The sequence below is a fragment of the Ostrinia nubilalis genome, chromosome 17, assembly GCF_963855985.1.
Source record: "Ostrinia nubilalis chromosome 17, ilOstNubi1.1, whole genome shotgun sequence".
NCBI lineage: Eukaryota > Metazoa > Arthropoda > Insecta > Lepidoptera > Crambidae > Ostrinia > Ostrinia nubilalis.
This window is the reverse complement of record NC_087104.1, coordinates 9659374-9677304: the sequence shown is the minus strand read 5'-3', so window position 1 is coordinate 9677304 and position 17931 is coordinate 9659374. Positions and strand designations below refer to the sequence as shown.

The 17931-nt window shown below is 38.3% G+C and overlaps 1 protein-coding gene across 2 annotated transcripts in view; it reads right to left on the bottom strand.

The window, feature by feature from the left end:
• The window catches only part of LOC135080052 (guanine nucleotide-binding protein G(o) subunit alpha), a 62565-nt gene that overhangs the window by 28012 nt on the left and 16622 nt on the right, over positions 1 to 17931 (bottom strand). For both annotated transcript variants that reach the window (XM_063974730.1, XM_063974729.1), the window contains exons 2-3: positions 11107 to 11149; positions 1571 to 1712 (exon numbers count right to left, since the gene is read on the bottom strand). In XM_063974730.1, coding sequence (XP_063830800.1) covers positions 1571 to 1712; positions 11107 to 11149 — 185 coding nt within the window. The remainder of the gene's footprint in view (positions 1 to 1570; positions 1713 to 11106; positions 11150 to 17931) is intronic.

Sequence of the window (17931 nt, the reverse complement as noted above, 5' to 3'; positions counted from 1 at the left end):
TTTTACTTGACGGCTGGCTTAAATTTAAAAGTGCATAGATAGAAAATTGGGCTGGAAGACGTAGCGTGGGCAGGCCTCCTAATAGACAGACGATCTGGTAAAGGTCGCGGGAAGAGCCTGGATGCGGGCAGCGCAGGACCGTTAATTGTGGAAAACCTTGGGGGAGGCCTTTGTCCAGCAGTGGACGTCATTTGGCTGAGACGAACGAACGAACGAGATAGAAAATTAGGTTATAATTAGTCAGATATGATAAAAGATTCAAGGAAAATGAATAAGTAGTCAATTTTTGGAATAGTTACATTAAATACGTTAAAATAAATAAGTCCACTACTTTCTGCGAACTAAGTAGTGATGATACTTTTTCATATTGCAGTAATGAAGAAAATGAGCACGTACACGCTCCATAAGCGGTAACCTAGATCGTGGTGATATTTTATACGCGTAGTTTGAATTTTAATTATATGAAACGTTGCTGTGTTATCAACTTATGTCAGTCGATTTTCGCCGGTATCAGAGCGATATCAACCGAAAGGTCAAGCTCAATGATTTCAAAGTCAAAGTCAAAATTCAAATTCAATAGAGGTATTTTAAGAACTTCTGTGAATTCCAAATGTGGTTGCTGCTTTTTACAATCGCAAAATTAATGTGTTGCATTGTTTAAAGTTGAAACAATGGTTCTTTATGTCTGTTCGCACATCACTTGGGTACTGCTGAGAGGATTCTGATAGCCAGCTACTTTAGCGTATTAAATGTGAAATCTGCACTCTCTCATAATAAATCTTTTTTTATAGGTCGAAATTAATGTAGGTTGGTACCAGTTAAACAAATGAAAGTGATCAAACTTTGATTAGAATTAGCAGGTTTATTTTGCTTGCGTTCCTCAGAAAACCTCGTCAGAAAAACAGGTGTGCAATCCAATCCTTATTAAGACATTGACTTGTCTGAAGTCTACATGACATACTAGGCGAATGGCCTGATTCGCACCTTTTAAAAAGGAGATTTGCCTTCTTACTTTGATTCTAGTATTCTATTTCATTGCTTGATTGGTTTCAACACCTTATCATCCACAGAATTCTTTATCATCTCTCTAAAAACGTGCCAAATCAAACCCTCTGCTAATTAATACAAATGTCTTAATAATCTACTCGTCCCTACTATTGCCGTAATGAAGAGATTGGTTTGACACTAACATCTGCCGAGATAGATCTTTCTAGAGCATACCAAATCAAACCCTATGCTTATAAGGATAATGTGTTCATTACCCCGTTCTAATTGCCGTAGGTGATGTCCAGATTGGGCATGGCGCGCGAGGTATTACCAGACCGATTGATCCAATCGGTAGATTGGCTTGACAACACCTTATCACCTGCAGGGCAGCTGAGTATACGTCTTTCTAGAGCATACAAAATCAAACCCTATGCTTATAAGGATAATGTGTTAATTACCTCCCAGACCTTATTGCCATAATGACGAAATTGGTTTGACATCCTGACATCTGCAGACGAGAATCTTGCTACACTAGAACATAGCAAATCAAACTCTATGCTGATGAGGATAATGTGTTAATTACCTCCCGGTCCTTATTGCCGTAGGTGATGCCCAGATTGGGCATGGCGCGCAAGATGGCGACGAGTGACTGGATAGTGTTACTGTACACCACTGGCCGGTACTGTTTGAAGTCTTCATTCGTAAAGCCACTTTCATGAATAATTCTGTGGACAAATTAAATGTATTAGAATATGCACAAAGTAAATACATAACAGAAACAATGTCATAACCTAAATCCGATACTCACTATCTACCTACGAATTGCCCTATTTAAGAGCTAGAAAGAAATCGTGAATAGATAGTGCATTAATTATTATGATCAGCTCAGTCCAAACTCCAGACATGTATGTAGGTTCAAGGGAGATCAGTCTAATCAGAAAGACCATGAGTAGTGTTCTACCAACTTCCGTAGACAACCTTTTATGTATTTTACTCGGCGAAATTTTATGTATTTTAGCGTGAAATAGGATGTTAAAACAAAGGCTTGTGTTGTGTGTGTATTCCAAACCTCAATAGTAATTAGCTATCTTCGGGAAAATCAAATGTCTCACATAAATTAAAACTCCTGAAATTCCTGCATGATTCGAGAACGTCAAAAGTTATCAAGAGAATTCTTAAGGACCATTTCCCAGTCGAAATTACAAACGATCTTTAAACGGCTACAACACTCCCAATGTTAATTTAATTAGCTTATTCTTGAATGAACGAGTTAATGTTACGTGATTACTCATCGACCACATCTTTGTGATTCATTGGTAGCTCAAGAAATAATATCAACGTATAAAGAAACTATAGTTTCGGAATCACAACATAAGCAACATTTACTTAGATGAAAACGGAATATTTATTTATCATTGACATCTGGTAATTGTTTATGATAACAATTAACCGATAAACGTCCGTATGAAAAAGACAATTAGTGTAATTATTACTTTACTTTTTTGATGTTTTCGGACAATAATTCGTTATTTGGGATACTACAATTTTAGTTGGTGCAGCGCGGCGCCAGTAACCAATTATTCGTCAGTTTTCGTTACATATAAATTAAAATCTATTTTTATTCTGAAAGAATTCAGTTACACGATCATCGACAAGGGAAAGTCAACTATTTGTACATGAATCACTTTAGTGATGCTTTCATTTTCAAGAGTAGAAATTACCGGATGATGGAGAGACTGTAGTATATTCCAAGTTCAGTGAACGAGTTATTTAGCTAGTCACCAAGCTAACAGCGGGGAACATAAGCCTGAGTCATGCAGCAGTTTTTGTCATGGAAATCGATCGAGTACGGGTTTTCCGGGCAGACTGGTCCGGTTCTTTCATAATGGGACATAAGATTCATCATCGTAAATTAGCCGTTAACAATGATGACAGTTTACAATTGTGTGAAATTGAACTTGGTAGTTCAAGCATTTCTCATCAAGTAAACTTTCCCAAACACTGTTAAGTGTGAAATAAAAAAACATCTTTATTTTCGGACATGAGGGATTCCAGGTTTGGTCATGTGAAAAAAGACTTGAACCTTGAACTTTACGGGTGACGTGACGTCACTCGTTCCAGTCTGCATCCGGAAAGGAGATGACGTCATCCCATCGTAACTACCAACCGCCCAAATAACAACCATTACGATGCTTGATCTTGTATCGACGGCGTAATCCCTCCACGACGCTCCGTAATCTCCAGTTATCGTGATTTGTTGACATTAGTAAGTAAATGCGATTAGATTATATCTAAAATGACGGGTCTGTCAATGGTGGAATTGTCCGAGTAAAGACAGATAGCGAATCAATGTGCCCGACGGCAGATAGGTGCATTGAGTAGAGTATCAAGGATAGATGCAACAATAGTTTAATTCGCATTGTGTTTAGTTTTGTAATATGTGATGCGATTAGATTTTTTAGACCGTAGGACAACATGGTGGAACGGGCTAACTACACGATTCTTTGCGTATACATTCGGCAAACATAAAAAAATACCGTTTTTCTTTTAAAGAAAAAAGAAAAGTAGCATTCAGAATGTAGACGATCGGTGATATATCATTTGTCAAAGAATAACATTCATTAGATATTTTTATACTAACGATTATTATTTCCTTTCATAGTTACACATAATTTTCTAAAATGTATGTTAGTCACTATTCTACATGTAGGTACATTGTCCTAACTATAGCAGTAAGTACATGACCTCAGACATCGAGCCCGTTCGCGTTAGTGACAGGCATTGATATGTCCGTTCGATTGTCCGTGCCTATTATTTACTACACAAGTAGGATATATTCTATTTAGGGTTTCTGATTTCTCGACCTATTTATTTTCTCGAGTTTCGAGAATTCTCGAGGCCAAAGTCTCGAGTTTTCTCGGGTCTCGAGTCTTTTAATGAAAACTGCTGAAATCGGTTGAAATTTAATAAAAACACAGGTTTTTTTAATCTAATATACCTACTTTTATGCACAACAATCGATATTAGAATTTAGTACCACTTATTTTGGTAAGGAAATAAACAAAAAATAAAATCTTCTTTCATAATTAATATTTACTAATATCCAAAACAAAAGTCATAAAGTCGCGTGCACTTTAAGGATAAATAACAATAAAAATCTGGAGATACAATTGAATCACTTGTTTTCTAAAGAACACAAGCCCAAATAGCAAAATTACGATAAATAAATTTTAATTTTTTTTTAGACTAGTCGATACCACGCTTCCACGCAATGTATGCACATGTCGTGGCAGCTTTTAATTAAGGCTATAATATAAATACGTATGTAACGCGGCAACGCTATTTCATAACGTTTATAACGTTATCGCGCGCGAACAACGCAGCGTTAGTGTTATCACGCCATCTCGTCTAATAGCGAATCACGCGGAAGTACGGTGCCGCGCCCTTTCCTCGGCCAATCGGCGCGAGGCAGTCCCCCCGCGCGTCTCGCGACTCACGCGGAAGTTCTAGAAGTTTCCTTCTTCCCGGTGCGCGACGCCAACGTGAACGGTCGATTTTGAGCTAGCCTATTGTATTATGTGGAAATATGTAAATTCCCAAGATTGTTTGCCACGAAAAGTTCGTTTAGTCGTAAGCTTATGTTCCAATTAGGGCATGCATTATTCGTTCGATATTGGTATTCGAATATTTCGAATACTAAAATTTATGGTATTCGAATACTTCGAATAAAACGAATTTTTCGAATACTGCTATTTTTAATATAATGTAAATTAAAAGAAACACTTTTTTGTCTATAATCATTTTAATAAGGATCAATTTGCTTAATACTATCATCTAACTTCAATAAATACTTAAAAAAAAAGGCTGCTATCGAAGGTATTCGAAAAAATACTGTTCAAACGAATGAAGCCCCACATCGGTGATCTGATACCTGAACATCAATTTGGTTTCCGGGAAAGACACTCCACAACTGAACAGGTCCACAGAACCATAAACATCGTCTCTGAAGAACTAGAAAAGAAACGATACTGCTCAGCTGCGTTCTTGGACATAAGTCAAGCCTTCGACAAGGTCTGGCATAAAGGGCTTTTGTACAAACTTAAACAGAACCTCCCATGTCCGTTCTACGAAATACTTAGGTCGTATTTGAAAGACATATGCTTTGAAGTCAGATCTGGAGACTCTGGTTCTGCCCTATGCAACATAACGTCCGGTATACCCCAGGGTAGTGTCTTGGGGCCCGTGCTATACCTATTGTTTACCGCTGACCTGCCAACAACTGCAAATACATTCACAGGAACCTTTGCTGACGACAATGTAACAATGGCAACACATGACGATACAGTGACGGCCTCACTCTCACTCAAATCTGTGCATGTTCATGTAACCTTCGCTCTCAGAAGAAACTCCTGCCCACCTGTTAAACTTAATGGTATCCAAATACCTCAGGCTGAGCCGCTGAGGACGTTAGGTATCTGGGCTTGCACTTGGACTGCAGGCTAACCTGGAGAAAGCATATAATATGGACAAAGAGGAAGCAACTAGATGCCAAACTAAAAAACATGATGTGGCTTGTCGGAGTCCAGTCACAGCTGAACACCAGTAGTAAAATGATGGTCTACAAAACTATCCTTAAACCTATCTGGACCTACGGGATACAGCTGTGGGGAACAGCTGCCAACTCCAATCTCGACATAATCGAGCACTTAGACAAAAGCCGTACGTTTGATTTACCAAATGCCGTGGTATATCAGCAACAGGCTCATCTATCAGGACTTGCCATTGCCCACAGTCAGTGAGGAAATAAAGAGCCATACACTCCGCTACAAGGATAAACTTTCAAATCATCCAAACTCATCAGTCCAACAACTCATGACCATTGAAGGCTTCCTATTCAGCAGACTGCAAAGAGCTTGTGTCAGGCAGGAGTATCCTTAGTAGATTTTAGGACAGTTGAGAAACCGGAGCCCACTGAGGGCAACTGAGTCACTCACTGGACTCCTGCTGATTTACTACAAACAAAAAATCTCAGTACCACAGGAGATAACTACACCATAACACTAGCACCATTGGAAACCATATGCCTGGCACTTTAACCTTTTTCGCGAATATTGGTTGGCACTTGAAGGGATATCTGCGATTGCGCGCACTTGTCCATAATCTAACCTTATCGCTAACTTCTTGCCTGCAGTTTTAATAGTTTTAAGTTTTATTAATAAGTTTGCGGTCAGATATTTTTACAATTTTTTAATAGGAAAGGCGTATTCGTATTGTTCGAAAAGACCGAATAATTACATAGATGCTATTCGAATAATAAATGTGGCGAATATCCGAATAATATGGATATCCGGATATCCGAATTGCATGCCCTAGTTCCAATAAATGAATATTGTGAAACCACGACTAAAATGACGCCCAACTCGAGGCCTTAACCTACGAACATACAGTACCGGCAAAGTACCTACCGTGAGTGCAGCAACGTGTCGAAACCTGTTTTTACCGGCGTGAAAACAGTGCAATCTCGAACTGTTACGAGTGACGATGGCTTCCGCGACGCGATCCAAATGTGGGGTCGCAGGCAACCGCGATGACCATGACGACCACTCGGCGGCAACGGCATCGGCAGCCGCGGGCGACCAAGAGGTCGCTCAGCACGGCGCCGACCGGCAAGCGACAGCGGCTCCGACCGTGCCCGGCGGCAGCGCCGCGGGCCCGTTCATGACCGAGTCGCAGGTGTCTTCCCTCCTGTCGGCCTTCGCACGGTCCCAACAGGAGGCCAACCGCATCCTCTTCGAGAACCTACTGACGACGCTGAGCACCACGAGCACGACGAGCATGGGGCCGGCAGTACCGCCCCAGTCGCCACCGATGTCGACATCCGAGTCGCAGTTCCGAGGCGGGTCGTTCGCAAAATGCACGGCACGCTTCGATGGGCGAGCGGACGACGCCGACAAGTTGGAAGCATTTCTGGACGCCGTCACTACATACAAGGAGTGCCTGAGCGTGAGCGACGAGCACGCGCTGCGCGGCCTCCCCATCCTGCTGGTGGATGATGCAGCTGTGTGGTGGCGAGGGGTCAAGAACTCCGTCTACACCTGGGACGACGCGGTCGCGCGCCTACGAGGCATGTACGGCGCCGCACGACCGGCCTACAAAATCCTTCGCGAAATATTCGCGCAAGAGCAAGGACAGCAACGATGCGACGTGTTTATCTCGAAGACGAGAGCGTTGATAGCTAAACTTCCATACGAACTGAACGAGTGTCTGCAGATTGACATTGTTTACGGTCTAGTTGACCGACGAGTGCGTAAACGCGTAACCCGCGAAAGTGTTGTGTCGTTAGACGTGTTGGTGGATAGGGCCCGCGATATCGAAGAGTCTATCGCCGAGGTAACGCAAGGGGACGAAGGTAAAGGTCCACGCGGCACCACAAGTACCTATTCCATCCAGAAAACCGTAAGTAGTTCTCCGCTAACTGATAACACACCTACACACTCGCCCTCTAGTTCAAATGACGCAAAAACACAGGGACGTAATCGTTTACGTTGTTCTTTTTGTAAAGTATTTGGTCATCAAGTAGATAATTGTCGTAACCGTGAGCGAAATAACAAAACTTCCACGAGCAAAGACAACCCCGAACGTAATAATAATAGTTCGCGCAGTAATAATTGTAGTACAATACGGTGTTATGGATGTGGCCAGCAAGGCGTAATCAAATCGAAGTGTGAGACGTGTAGTCCGAAGTTTCAATCGGAATTCAACACTTTAGGGTCCCGTCGTACTTTTTACAATAATTGTAAACCCCCCGTAACATTATTATCATCACGTAACAAGACGAAAACTCGTGGTAACTCATCACGTAAAATTCCCGTCATACAGGGTGAAAACGGGAATGTTTTGACAATACAGGGTGAAACCGGGAATTTTTGTGGAAAAAATTGTAAACCCGGGAATGTTAATTCAGTGCGGTGTGGTAACCGTAGTTCACCTGTAACACAGGGTGGTAACCGTAGTTCACCTGTAACACAGGGTGGTAACCGTAGTTCACCTGTAACACAGGGTGGTAACCGTAGTTCACCTGTAACACAGGGTGGTAACCGTAGTTCACCTGTAACACAGGGTGGTAACCGTAGTTCACCTGTAACACAGGGTGGCAACCGAAATGTTTCGGACACACAGGGTGGTAACCGGAACTTTTCTGGCATATTACAGGGTGGCAAATGCGACTTTTCTGGGATGCAGGGTAACGCATCCGAAATGTGTCACAGTGGTAATTGTGTGCAAGATAGATGTGAAATGCCTATCTCACCCGATGTTTTACGCAATTTTCGAGAAATTGCCGATTTTGAGGCGAAAGCCAGTTTTTTAGGTACCAGTGAGTTTAATACCGCCCAGGTGGAGGGCGAGCCTCACGATTTATGTTTCCTCCCTAGTCTGACTCTTTATACAGCGGGAGTTGACTTCGACCAGTTTAAGCCGACGATCAGGATCCAGATATTGGGTCATAGCGGCGTTGCTGTCATGGACACAGGAGCTACGGACTGCCTAGCCAGTCCGATGTTGTACCGGAAGTTGGTGGCAGGTGGCGTACGCTTCACGGAGACGCAACGATTGATCGGGTTAGCAGATGGAACACGACAGGTACACGACGTCCTTACAGGTGACGTCACTGTCGTCCTGCTAGGTCGAAAGATATTTACTACATTCCTGGTGATCCCTGGAGCCGATACGAGGACGCTTCTAGGACGTAATTTCATCAGAGACGCAGGTATTGTCATTGATATCCAGCAGGCAGCGTGGAGTTTTGCCGACACACCAGACCGGCGGTATGCTTTTGTACAGGATCGTGTACTTACCCCTACCGCCGACGCCGAGCTGAAGCGTGTCGAGGAGACCACGAAGCTGAAGCTGAGGACCGAGAGCAGTTGTTATTGCCTCGGGGTAGCTTTGAAGCAGGGGGAGGGGCCGGACGAGCGACTTATTGAGTACCCTAGCCGCCTCCTGGCTGCCACCGAGAGGAAATACGCCGACGAAGGTCGTCGGCCGCCGCCCGACTATAAGGTAGGCGATTTGGTCTTGCTGAAGACCCAGGGTTTGAACGACACTGATCGAGGTCAAACCCCTAAGTTTAACCCTAGGCGTGACGGCCCGTATAAGATATCGAGGGTCATGAGTGACACTACTTACCTCCTGGAGGGAGAGTCTGGAGCGAAGTTAGGGAAGTACCATGCCTCACAACTTACTCCGTTTGTTGGTCACATCCAGCCGCCTGTTAGGGAAAAGCGTAGGCGAGGTAGGCCGCGTAAGTCTTAAGCTAGTCCAGACCGCGTTGCGTCGTCTGAACTAGAGGGGGAGGTTGTAACGCGGCAACGCTATTTCATAACGTTTATAACGTTATCGCGCGCGAACAACGCAACGTTAGTGTTATCACGCCATCTCGTCTAATAGCGAATCACGCGGAAGTACGGTGCCGCGCCCTTTCCTCGGCCAATCGGCGCGAGGCAGTCCCCCCGCGCGTCTCGCGACTCACGCGGAAGTTCTAGAAGTTTCCTTCTTCCCGGTGCGCGACGCCAACGTGAACGGTCGATTTTGAGCTAGCCTATTGTATTATGTGGAAATATGTAAATTCCCAAGATTGTTTGCCACGAAAAGTTTGTTTAGTCGTAAGCTTATGTTCCAATAAATGAATATTGTGAAACCACGACTAAACGTATTGTTTTCAATGGTTTTTCCGGTTAATTGTGTATGTCTTGTTAGCTGTCCTTAAATAAATAAATAAATAGTTTTTTTATGAACAAAAAAAACTTTTTAATAAATTTTTAAATTTCTTACAGATAACGACTTGAATAAACTTTACGAGGAGGCACGAGTACCTAACCTAACGTCTGTTAGGTAAGGTAACTGTCTAGTTAACAAATTTTTCAGTCAGATTAAACATACATAATAAATATAGCATACTCGTTGGTGAACATTATTACTTAGTTTCGATTGAGATCATGACTTGCAAATCAAATCAGTTAAAAAAAGGAAAGACTAGGCCAGTCTAAAAGCAACGTTGACCTATTAAATAATAAAGAATATTAAAGCTTCAAAATCGAAACTCGAGAATTCTCGAGCTCCGGTAATTTTTTTCTCGTCTCGAATGAAGCCAAATTTCTCGAGTTTTCTCGAGTTCGAGAAAGCTCGAGCAGAAACCCTAATTCTATTCTATAGATAGTACAACAAGCATTTGTATTTGGTAATCTGGCTAGCTTATATTGCTTCTTCTGTCGTATGGTTTGTTGTACTTACCGGGGTTACAACACTTACAACCCTACTCCTAAGACTTAACGTGCTTTGTGAAGCACAAAACCATTTTTTTTTTTTGGATTATCAGTTTGATTCAAACTTCTAATATCCTAGCCAAAGCATAAAGTCATGTGAGAATCGCAATTAGGTAAATAAAACCTTTTGTATTTTTGTCGGGTAAGAACTAGACCTTTGCCAATGATGAAAAAAGAAGAAGGATAAAAGGCATATTTCTGAAAGTTTCACGGAATTTAATATGCGATGCAGTTTTTAGCAGCTAAGACAGCTAGTCTAGTTTTTAGGTGTCTTGGGTTAAGGACAACCAAACTCTGAATCAATTGTTATGAAACGAAAACATATCTCGTTACAGAGCATAGATATTATGTTTTATCGCCGAAATGTAAAATGCTTGTTGACAAGTCGCCGATAACAGATAAGAGATAGCAAACAAACGGCCCGTCGATAATCACTGGATGGCATATAAGACTACACAATATTGATTAATGGCAGTAAACTACAACAATACAATGCTAATGCGTAACGTACAATTAATAAAGTTCCTTGATATGATAGATTAATACCGATAGTATTGATTGGGAGAATCTATTGATTAGTTGTGTGAACGTTATTTTTAACTTTTCGATATTGCATCTTTCTCTCATCAATTCAAATCGCATAAAAGTTACATTGTCTTACTCAGAACTATGACTATTTTGTTAAAAGGTAATAAGTTATGTTTTAACTGAGATTTGCCTATAAATCTTGGGCATGGATCACGAGTTCACGACACGAAAAGTAACAACAAATAATTATCACTAAAATTATACTCACTTCATTTGTTTGACTATAGTACTCTTTCCCGACTCGCCAGCCCCTGTAACAAAAACGCACTTTTAGTCTTCGAAATTTCAAATGGTGTAAATATGGGAAAGAACATAGATTCTGGACGAACGCACAAGATATGCATATGTAAAGAGCAGTTCAAAACAGACTTTCGCCCAACTGCCGCGATAAAACACGCAATGATATAAAAACAGTTAATTACCCAGCTGTAAACCGAAACAGTTCACATTACGCATGACTAGCTGTTCGAATAAAAATAGCATGTTAAAATTTACAATTTGCTGCAGGAACCGCAGACCGATTATACAGGAACGGCTGTTTTGGGATAGGATAGGAAGAATCCATTAAGCTTATGATAGCCTAGAGCGTGATTCTTTAAGTCAAGCTCTGACAGTGCTGCACTGCAGATACTTAATTTATTTTGCTTCCTGAATTTATTCAGCAGACTTTTCCCTGCGGCCATTATGCCAGGGCTCCGTTTCGTCATATTATGATAGGGGTTGTTGACCATGTGCAGAATGTGTTGACCATGTGCCTCCCGTTTCTTTTTTTCAGGCTGGGCAACATTAGATTCATCTCTAGGCTCAGCAACACTCGAAGTGTCGGGATTATTGTAGTTATTTTCTTCGTGATAAGTAAAAAGCAAGTGAATTTGCACAGAGATGTACAGAATTGATTTCCTGGATAATATTATTTAGGAGATTTAACTTAGGTTTGAAACTCTGGATACAAAAAAAAATTAATTTAAATAATAAAAAGTGCAGGGTCATTCCATGACAAATGTTACCGAGGGTGAAAAACTAAATATGTTCTTTTCGCATTAAATCTGATGAATTTTGAAAGTAAACATTCCAAATTATAATGTGCAACAAAAAAAATCTGAAAGAAACAAGTAATTTTTAAGTTATTAGTCTTCAAAGTCTATACTTAAGTCAACTGTCTGAATGATCATTTTCTCTCTAATTATTGGTAATACGATTTAAAAAAAAACTATCAATCTGTGAAACGTTTTGCCACTATATGATTCGAGGGTATTTATCATAGTATTGGTAGATAGCGTCATAGTCCCAAAAAAATGGATAATCATCAAGTTTTAAGTGTGTTTTCTTGTTACTTCGGCGATGTAACACCCGAAACAGAAAAACAGGTATTTGTTTTATTATTGTACCTTACACATGGATTAGGGTAACAATATTTGGTAAAAGTAAGGTCATGGTAGTAATGATTTCAAATAGTAACTAATATCTGAGCATGATACTAATTTAGTATGTTTCTTTCTTGATTAAAAACTGTAACACCCGAAACGTTTCGGGTATTACATTTTTATTTATATGTCGATAATGTATGTCTATTGCTTGGAGAAGTGAAAAAGTATTACTGTGAGGGTCCTTTGACCTCCCACTAGCGCTGGCATCGGAAAAGGAGTCATATTTCTCAATTTAAGACTTTTTTGAAATGTCGACTTAACACTAAAATTAAGGTATTGCTAAAAAGTGTCGATGTTTGACATTTCCAATAAATATCGTAATTAGAAATTAAAGTAATGCTATTTCAAGCCAAAAACAATAGAAAAAGCTATATTCTGAGGAAAAATTAAACTTGAACTTTGTATATTTTTTAAAAAAAGCTGCTTCGTAATTTCAAACCAGAATTCGCTCTATTTGTGTTTATTTGTTGTACTCCTTATTTTGTAGTACCTAGAGACTAATAAAACACCGATTTTATCGGTAAAACGAGTTGAATTTTCGTACTCGTAACACCCGAAACAGAACCATTGTAACACCCGAAACAAAGAAAAAATTTATAAAAAAATAGTAAAACGTTTTATTTAACAGTGATTGTATGTTACATGGTTTGTAAATGTCATACTTTAGAAGTCCTGTAAGTTTTAGGTATGATTCCTTAAGAAAATTCGCTAAATTTCGAGTAAATGCAGCAACAGTCAGAACATAGAGGCAAAATCTCGTAACGCCCGAAACGCACACTTTTCGACTCATATTTTCGTTATCCTACATTCTAAGCTGTACAAACTTTATTATTAAGATAAAACAACTAAAAACGGACAGATTAAGGCACTAACATTATTAAAATACTATTTCAAAATACATGAAATTGTTGAATATGTGTGTACGAACGTAACACCCGAAACGATGGAATGACCCTGCAGTCATCAGGAGCATTTGGAGGGGGTTAATTTTTGCAAGATGTTGCAAGTTCCTGCAGTGTAATTTACCAAACAGTTCAAGTTTCTTTAAAAGGCATTTTCTATAAAAGTTATAACATATAAAAAAGTGGATCTATCAGGTGTAGAGAAAGTGATTAACGGTCATTATACCAATAATTTATGCATATTTGGCCCTCATATTGAATATTGAAGAATTTCGCTAATTTTATAAGCTATTTAGGACAGTTATTCTTGAAAATACGAAAGAGTGTTACCATCATTCCCAACAATTTAAAAATTCTGGAGTTTAAACGTAGTGCTGAAAGGGTAACAGTTTTGTAAACACGGCGAGGTAACACCCCCTTTTATTTACCTTTCATTTTTTATGACAAGATAAGAATCCCCACCTATGACCATTTATGACTAAGAACTTCGACGATGCTAGAAATGGTCCGATCTAATTCTACCACATCACGCGCCATGCGTATCTCATTAAATCAAAACGAACTAAATTATTACGTGGGAGTTGCAAAGTGAGCGTCAAGCCAGGTTTACGTGACCCCAGTTGGCACTAATTGTCGGCAGCGGGAACGGCCGATCTCTGACCCTCGATACACATATCACCTACCGAGACGACTCTTGATTTAATTACGGTTGCATACTGGCCAGTGGCCATTCATGATAGATATTAAGTACAGCAAGGCTTCCAACTTATTCTTACGGTGACGCCCTTGGGACTGACATTTTTTGCAACGCACAATTTGGGAAGCCCTGAACTACAGGTTAAAAACAAAAGACTGATGTAAAGCTTTACTTTTTTACAAGCTTTTTAGCTTGCACTATTTGTGTGTAGAAAGTAGGTAAGTAAAAAATAATTTATGGTAATAAGTAATTATAATAATATAATTTTTCGGCCATTTATTCTTTGATTTACATAATTTTACCGACATCTTTTAGCAATGTCAGTGATTTTAATCTTACCAAAAAATAACAAGTTACTTGGTTGTCTTGTAACGCTATAAAAATATACTTTTATGCGAGAGGTATTCATACTATCAATGTTTGTATTCGTACTAGAATAAGCTTTTCACACGAGTTAATAAAACGCCCAAAAACTTTCACGATAAAAAAGTTAGGTAAGACGAAATCGCGTGACATCGTATTTTTCCCACGAACACCTTTAATGTGTTTTAAAATATTCAAATTTGTAAAAGAGCGCCCTATAAATACACTGTAATTTGGTTAGAGAGCTTTTTGAAACTGTAATTATGTCAAGTGATGACGACTAAAATAAAATGGGTTAAAATTAAAGTTGGATGTTTATTATCTCATTTACGAATCCTTCTAATATTTAAAATTTAAATGTGTAAAAGAAGATACCATCGGTTGGTGTATAATAAATTGCTAATTGATAATTAATTTGCTATCAGCAGAGCTCTGTAAAATAATTTTTATATTTTAGGCTGTTTCTGTCTCCATATCCATATTATATCGTAAAGGAGAGCGATAATAGAAGCGAAAATACAGATATCAAGTTGCGGAATAGGTAGTGCCCGTATGCAGACCATAATAATGTTGTTTTTACACGAATATTTTAGTTTATTTATCTAATTTTAATAAAATTAGGTAGGTACATTAACTCCGTTGTTTTAGCTTTTGTCGCAAAAATGAATCCTAAACAACAAGTTTTTATGATTTTGATACTTATTTAAATAGTGTTTATGGTCAAGGATCGCGCAAGCGCACACCGAAGTCAAAATCGAAGTGAAGCTACATTATTATACTATGGTGAAGCTATTGGAAGCTTTTGCTGATTCAATTAATGTGTCTACCGTGCAATAGGACAGACGCGGCGTCAGTTTGTACCTTTTGCGATATCAGCGATAGCATCGCTCTTCGCGTGCTCCGTCAGTCATCTGACAAAATAAATACACGGGCAAAATATTTAAAAAACAAATAAAATACCTAATTTAAAAAACAGAATTACATTACAGAATACACCGTCTCATCGACCAGCTCTTCAACGTTTACGACAAACGTGAATTATGTATGTAGTAAACACAACATCAAAATATACATATTTGCTGCAAAATAGACCATATTGCAACGGCATTAGATGCCAGTGTTTAGTTTGGTGTGTTGTAGTGGATAAATAGGTAAATAAAAAATATTTTAAATAAGCACATAGTGGAACATAAAAATGGAACTTGCAAAAACATCTAAAAAACTGTTAACAAGCCATTTGTCATAATACTTGTATTTATAAGTCACAATAAAAACTGGGAAAAAAACTAACAGCGTGTTGTTAACATATGAGAAATAAAGAATGTTCAACGATTATCAAATTAAAATGAAAATCATTAATACAATCTCATTTTGCCAAATGTAATATTCATCAATCTTGCCATATAAAGCGTTTCGCGTTTCTGATCAATGGGTTGCTAATTTACCATAATATTCTAGTCGACACGCACTCGTATGGTCACGTACGACCATTTAACACATCAATTAACTTCTAGCATAAAACATCCACTTGCCCAACAAGGTCTCAACTGACTTGACATACTTCTGACGTATCTAGGTTGAATGCTGGTATAAAATTATCAGAATTCAATGCATAAAATAGGCAAGGTACCTTACCTATTTACTAATAAAGTATCAAAGTTTGATTTTATCAACCCTAATGATAATTTTATGAAAATGCACCTTAAATGCAAATTCATCATCTCAAGAGCATTTTTAACAAAAAGATGTTGCATTAAAAACCATTTTCCCTTCTGTAAGCCAGTAGATAACTTTAGCATTTTTATTTATAAAAGTAGTAAGTAGGAAGGATATTATTTATGTTGATTTGAAAATCACGTTGATTTGACGAAGTAAATTAATTAACAATTATTAAAATACAGCTAAATTATTGTACGATTATAATCAGGAACTAGTGGTTTGTTGGGGTTATTCCACAGATGGAATCATATTGGAATAAGCCATTTATTGATAATACTCTTGAAACTGAAAAAACAGTTTTATACTTCTTTACTCATCTGTATTTGTGTTTATTATTTGTGATACAAGTATTTATTTAGGTTGCTTGTTAGCACATGACATACATACGTACGTACCTTAAAGTTTGAATTAAGTACATTTTACTTTAATAATGATTCTTGGTTAAAAATTAATGGATGAACATTGAAATAACATACTAATTAAAAATTTGAACATACAAAATATTTAAAAAGAACTGAAACTCTTTACTCGAGTCATACTCTTAACTTAATAATAAAACACTGGTTTTGTTATGGGTGTTTAATTGAATGCCAGGTGTGCTTCAAAATAGTTAGTGTGAATGAACACATGACAAAGTCAAGCTCAAGGATGAGCATACACTTCCTATTGCACAACACCAGATGGGTGTTTATTCCACAAACAATATTATGAGAGAAGTAATAGAGCATGACAATAGCAGTTAATTTTTAAAAATTATGATACGATTTAGTGTAAGTGAGCAACGTCTTACTCCAAACGATGGAACAAATATTTTTTTTACATAAAATGTGTTTCTATTACTATTCTGTACGTGGATCATCAATAATTAAATAATAATAAATCATAGCTTCTGAACCACAGTAAATGTAATTTTGATGGTTTTCATATTACTTGTGTTTGGTTCACATGTCACATGTAAGCTTCCTTATTTTCTTTGAGTAAAAGAAAGGGAAATGTAAGGCTTTTTAAAGTAAATTAACTTGTTAATATTTACTTAACCAGAACGAAAAAGGCGAAGAAATTTTGAAGAAAGATCTTTTAACAGAGATTCTATCTGCAACGTGAAAATAATGCTTGTTACTCAGTCAACAGTTAAGTACAGGCTTCAGTTCAATTGTCAGAATAGCATGCTCAGTGTAGGTAAGTCTCGACAAAATTTTAATTTAATTGCTTCTATTAACCTTTAACCGACGACGTGATTTTTTTGTCACGCCGTCTGCGACGTGCGGTCTGTGGGACCGCTATACTGTTTACTCAAAAAGTAATATTTTTTTGTATAAAAGTATATTGGTTTTATATTTTTTGAGAACATTATAGTATTACAAATAAACATACGTATAATTTGCGAGGAATCAATGTATATTTTTTATTTAAATATGACTAAAACTTTTTTGACCCTTAATTTCATTGAAATTACACTAGAGCTCAATAATACCTATATAACTTGTAAATTTTAATCAAAGCAAGAAAAACTATACTCCTTCCTAAATAAAGTGAACATAATGAATAAAATAAAAATAAATGACACGTACATTACATGCACAAAAAAAAATTGACGTCTGGTAAACATCAGGCAAAATCAGGTCATTTTTTTTACTACATGCCAAGCATTTTCGGAATGCATAGGTAACACCTGTAAGTTGTAATTTGTTTTCAATTTAGATGGACTAAAATGTACGTCTTTTTTGCAGCTGGTGCAATGACATCAGGCTGATTTGGCATGTCAGAGCCTAGAATACATGTCACTGTTTGCTTTACCACCCGTTTCGCGGTATTTTTTACAGACTACCATCTTTTACATAATATTATGTTCAAATATCAATATATCATTAGGAAATGTCTTTTCCTAGGTTGTGGTGGCCCAGGATCCATCATTTTTACGAAAA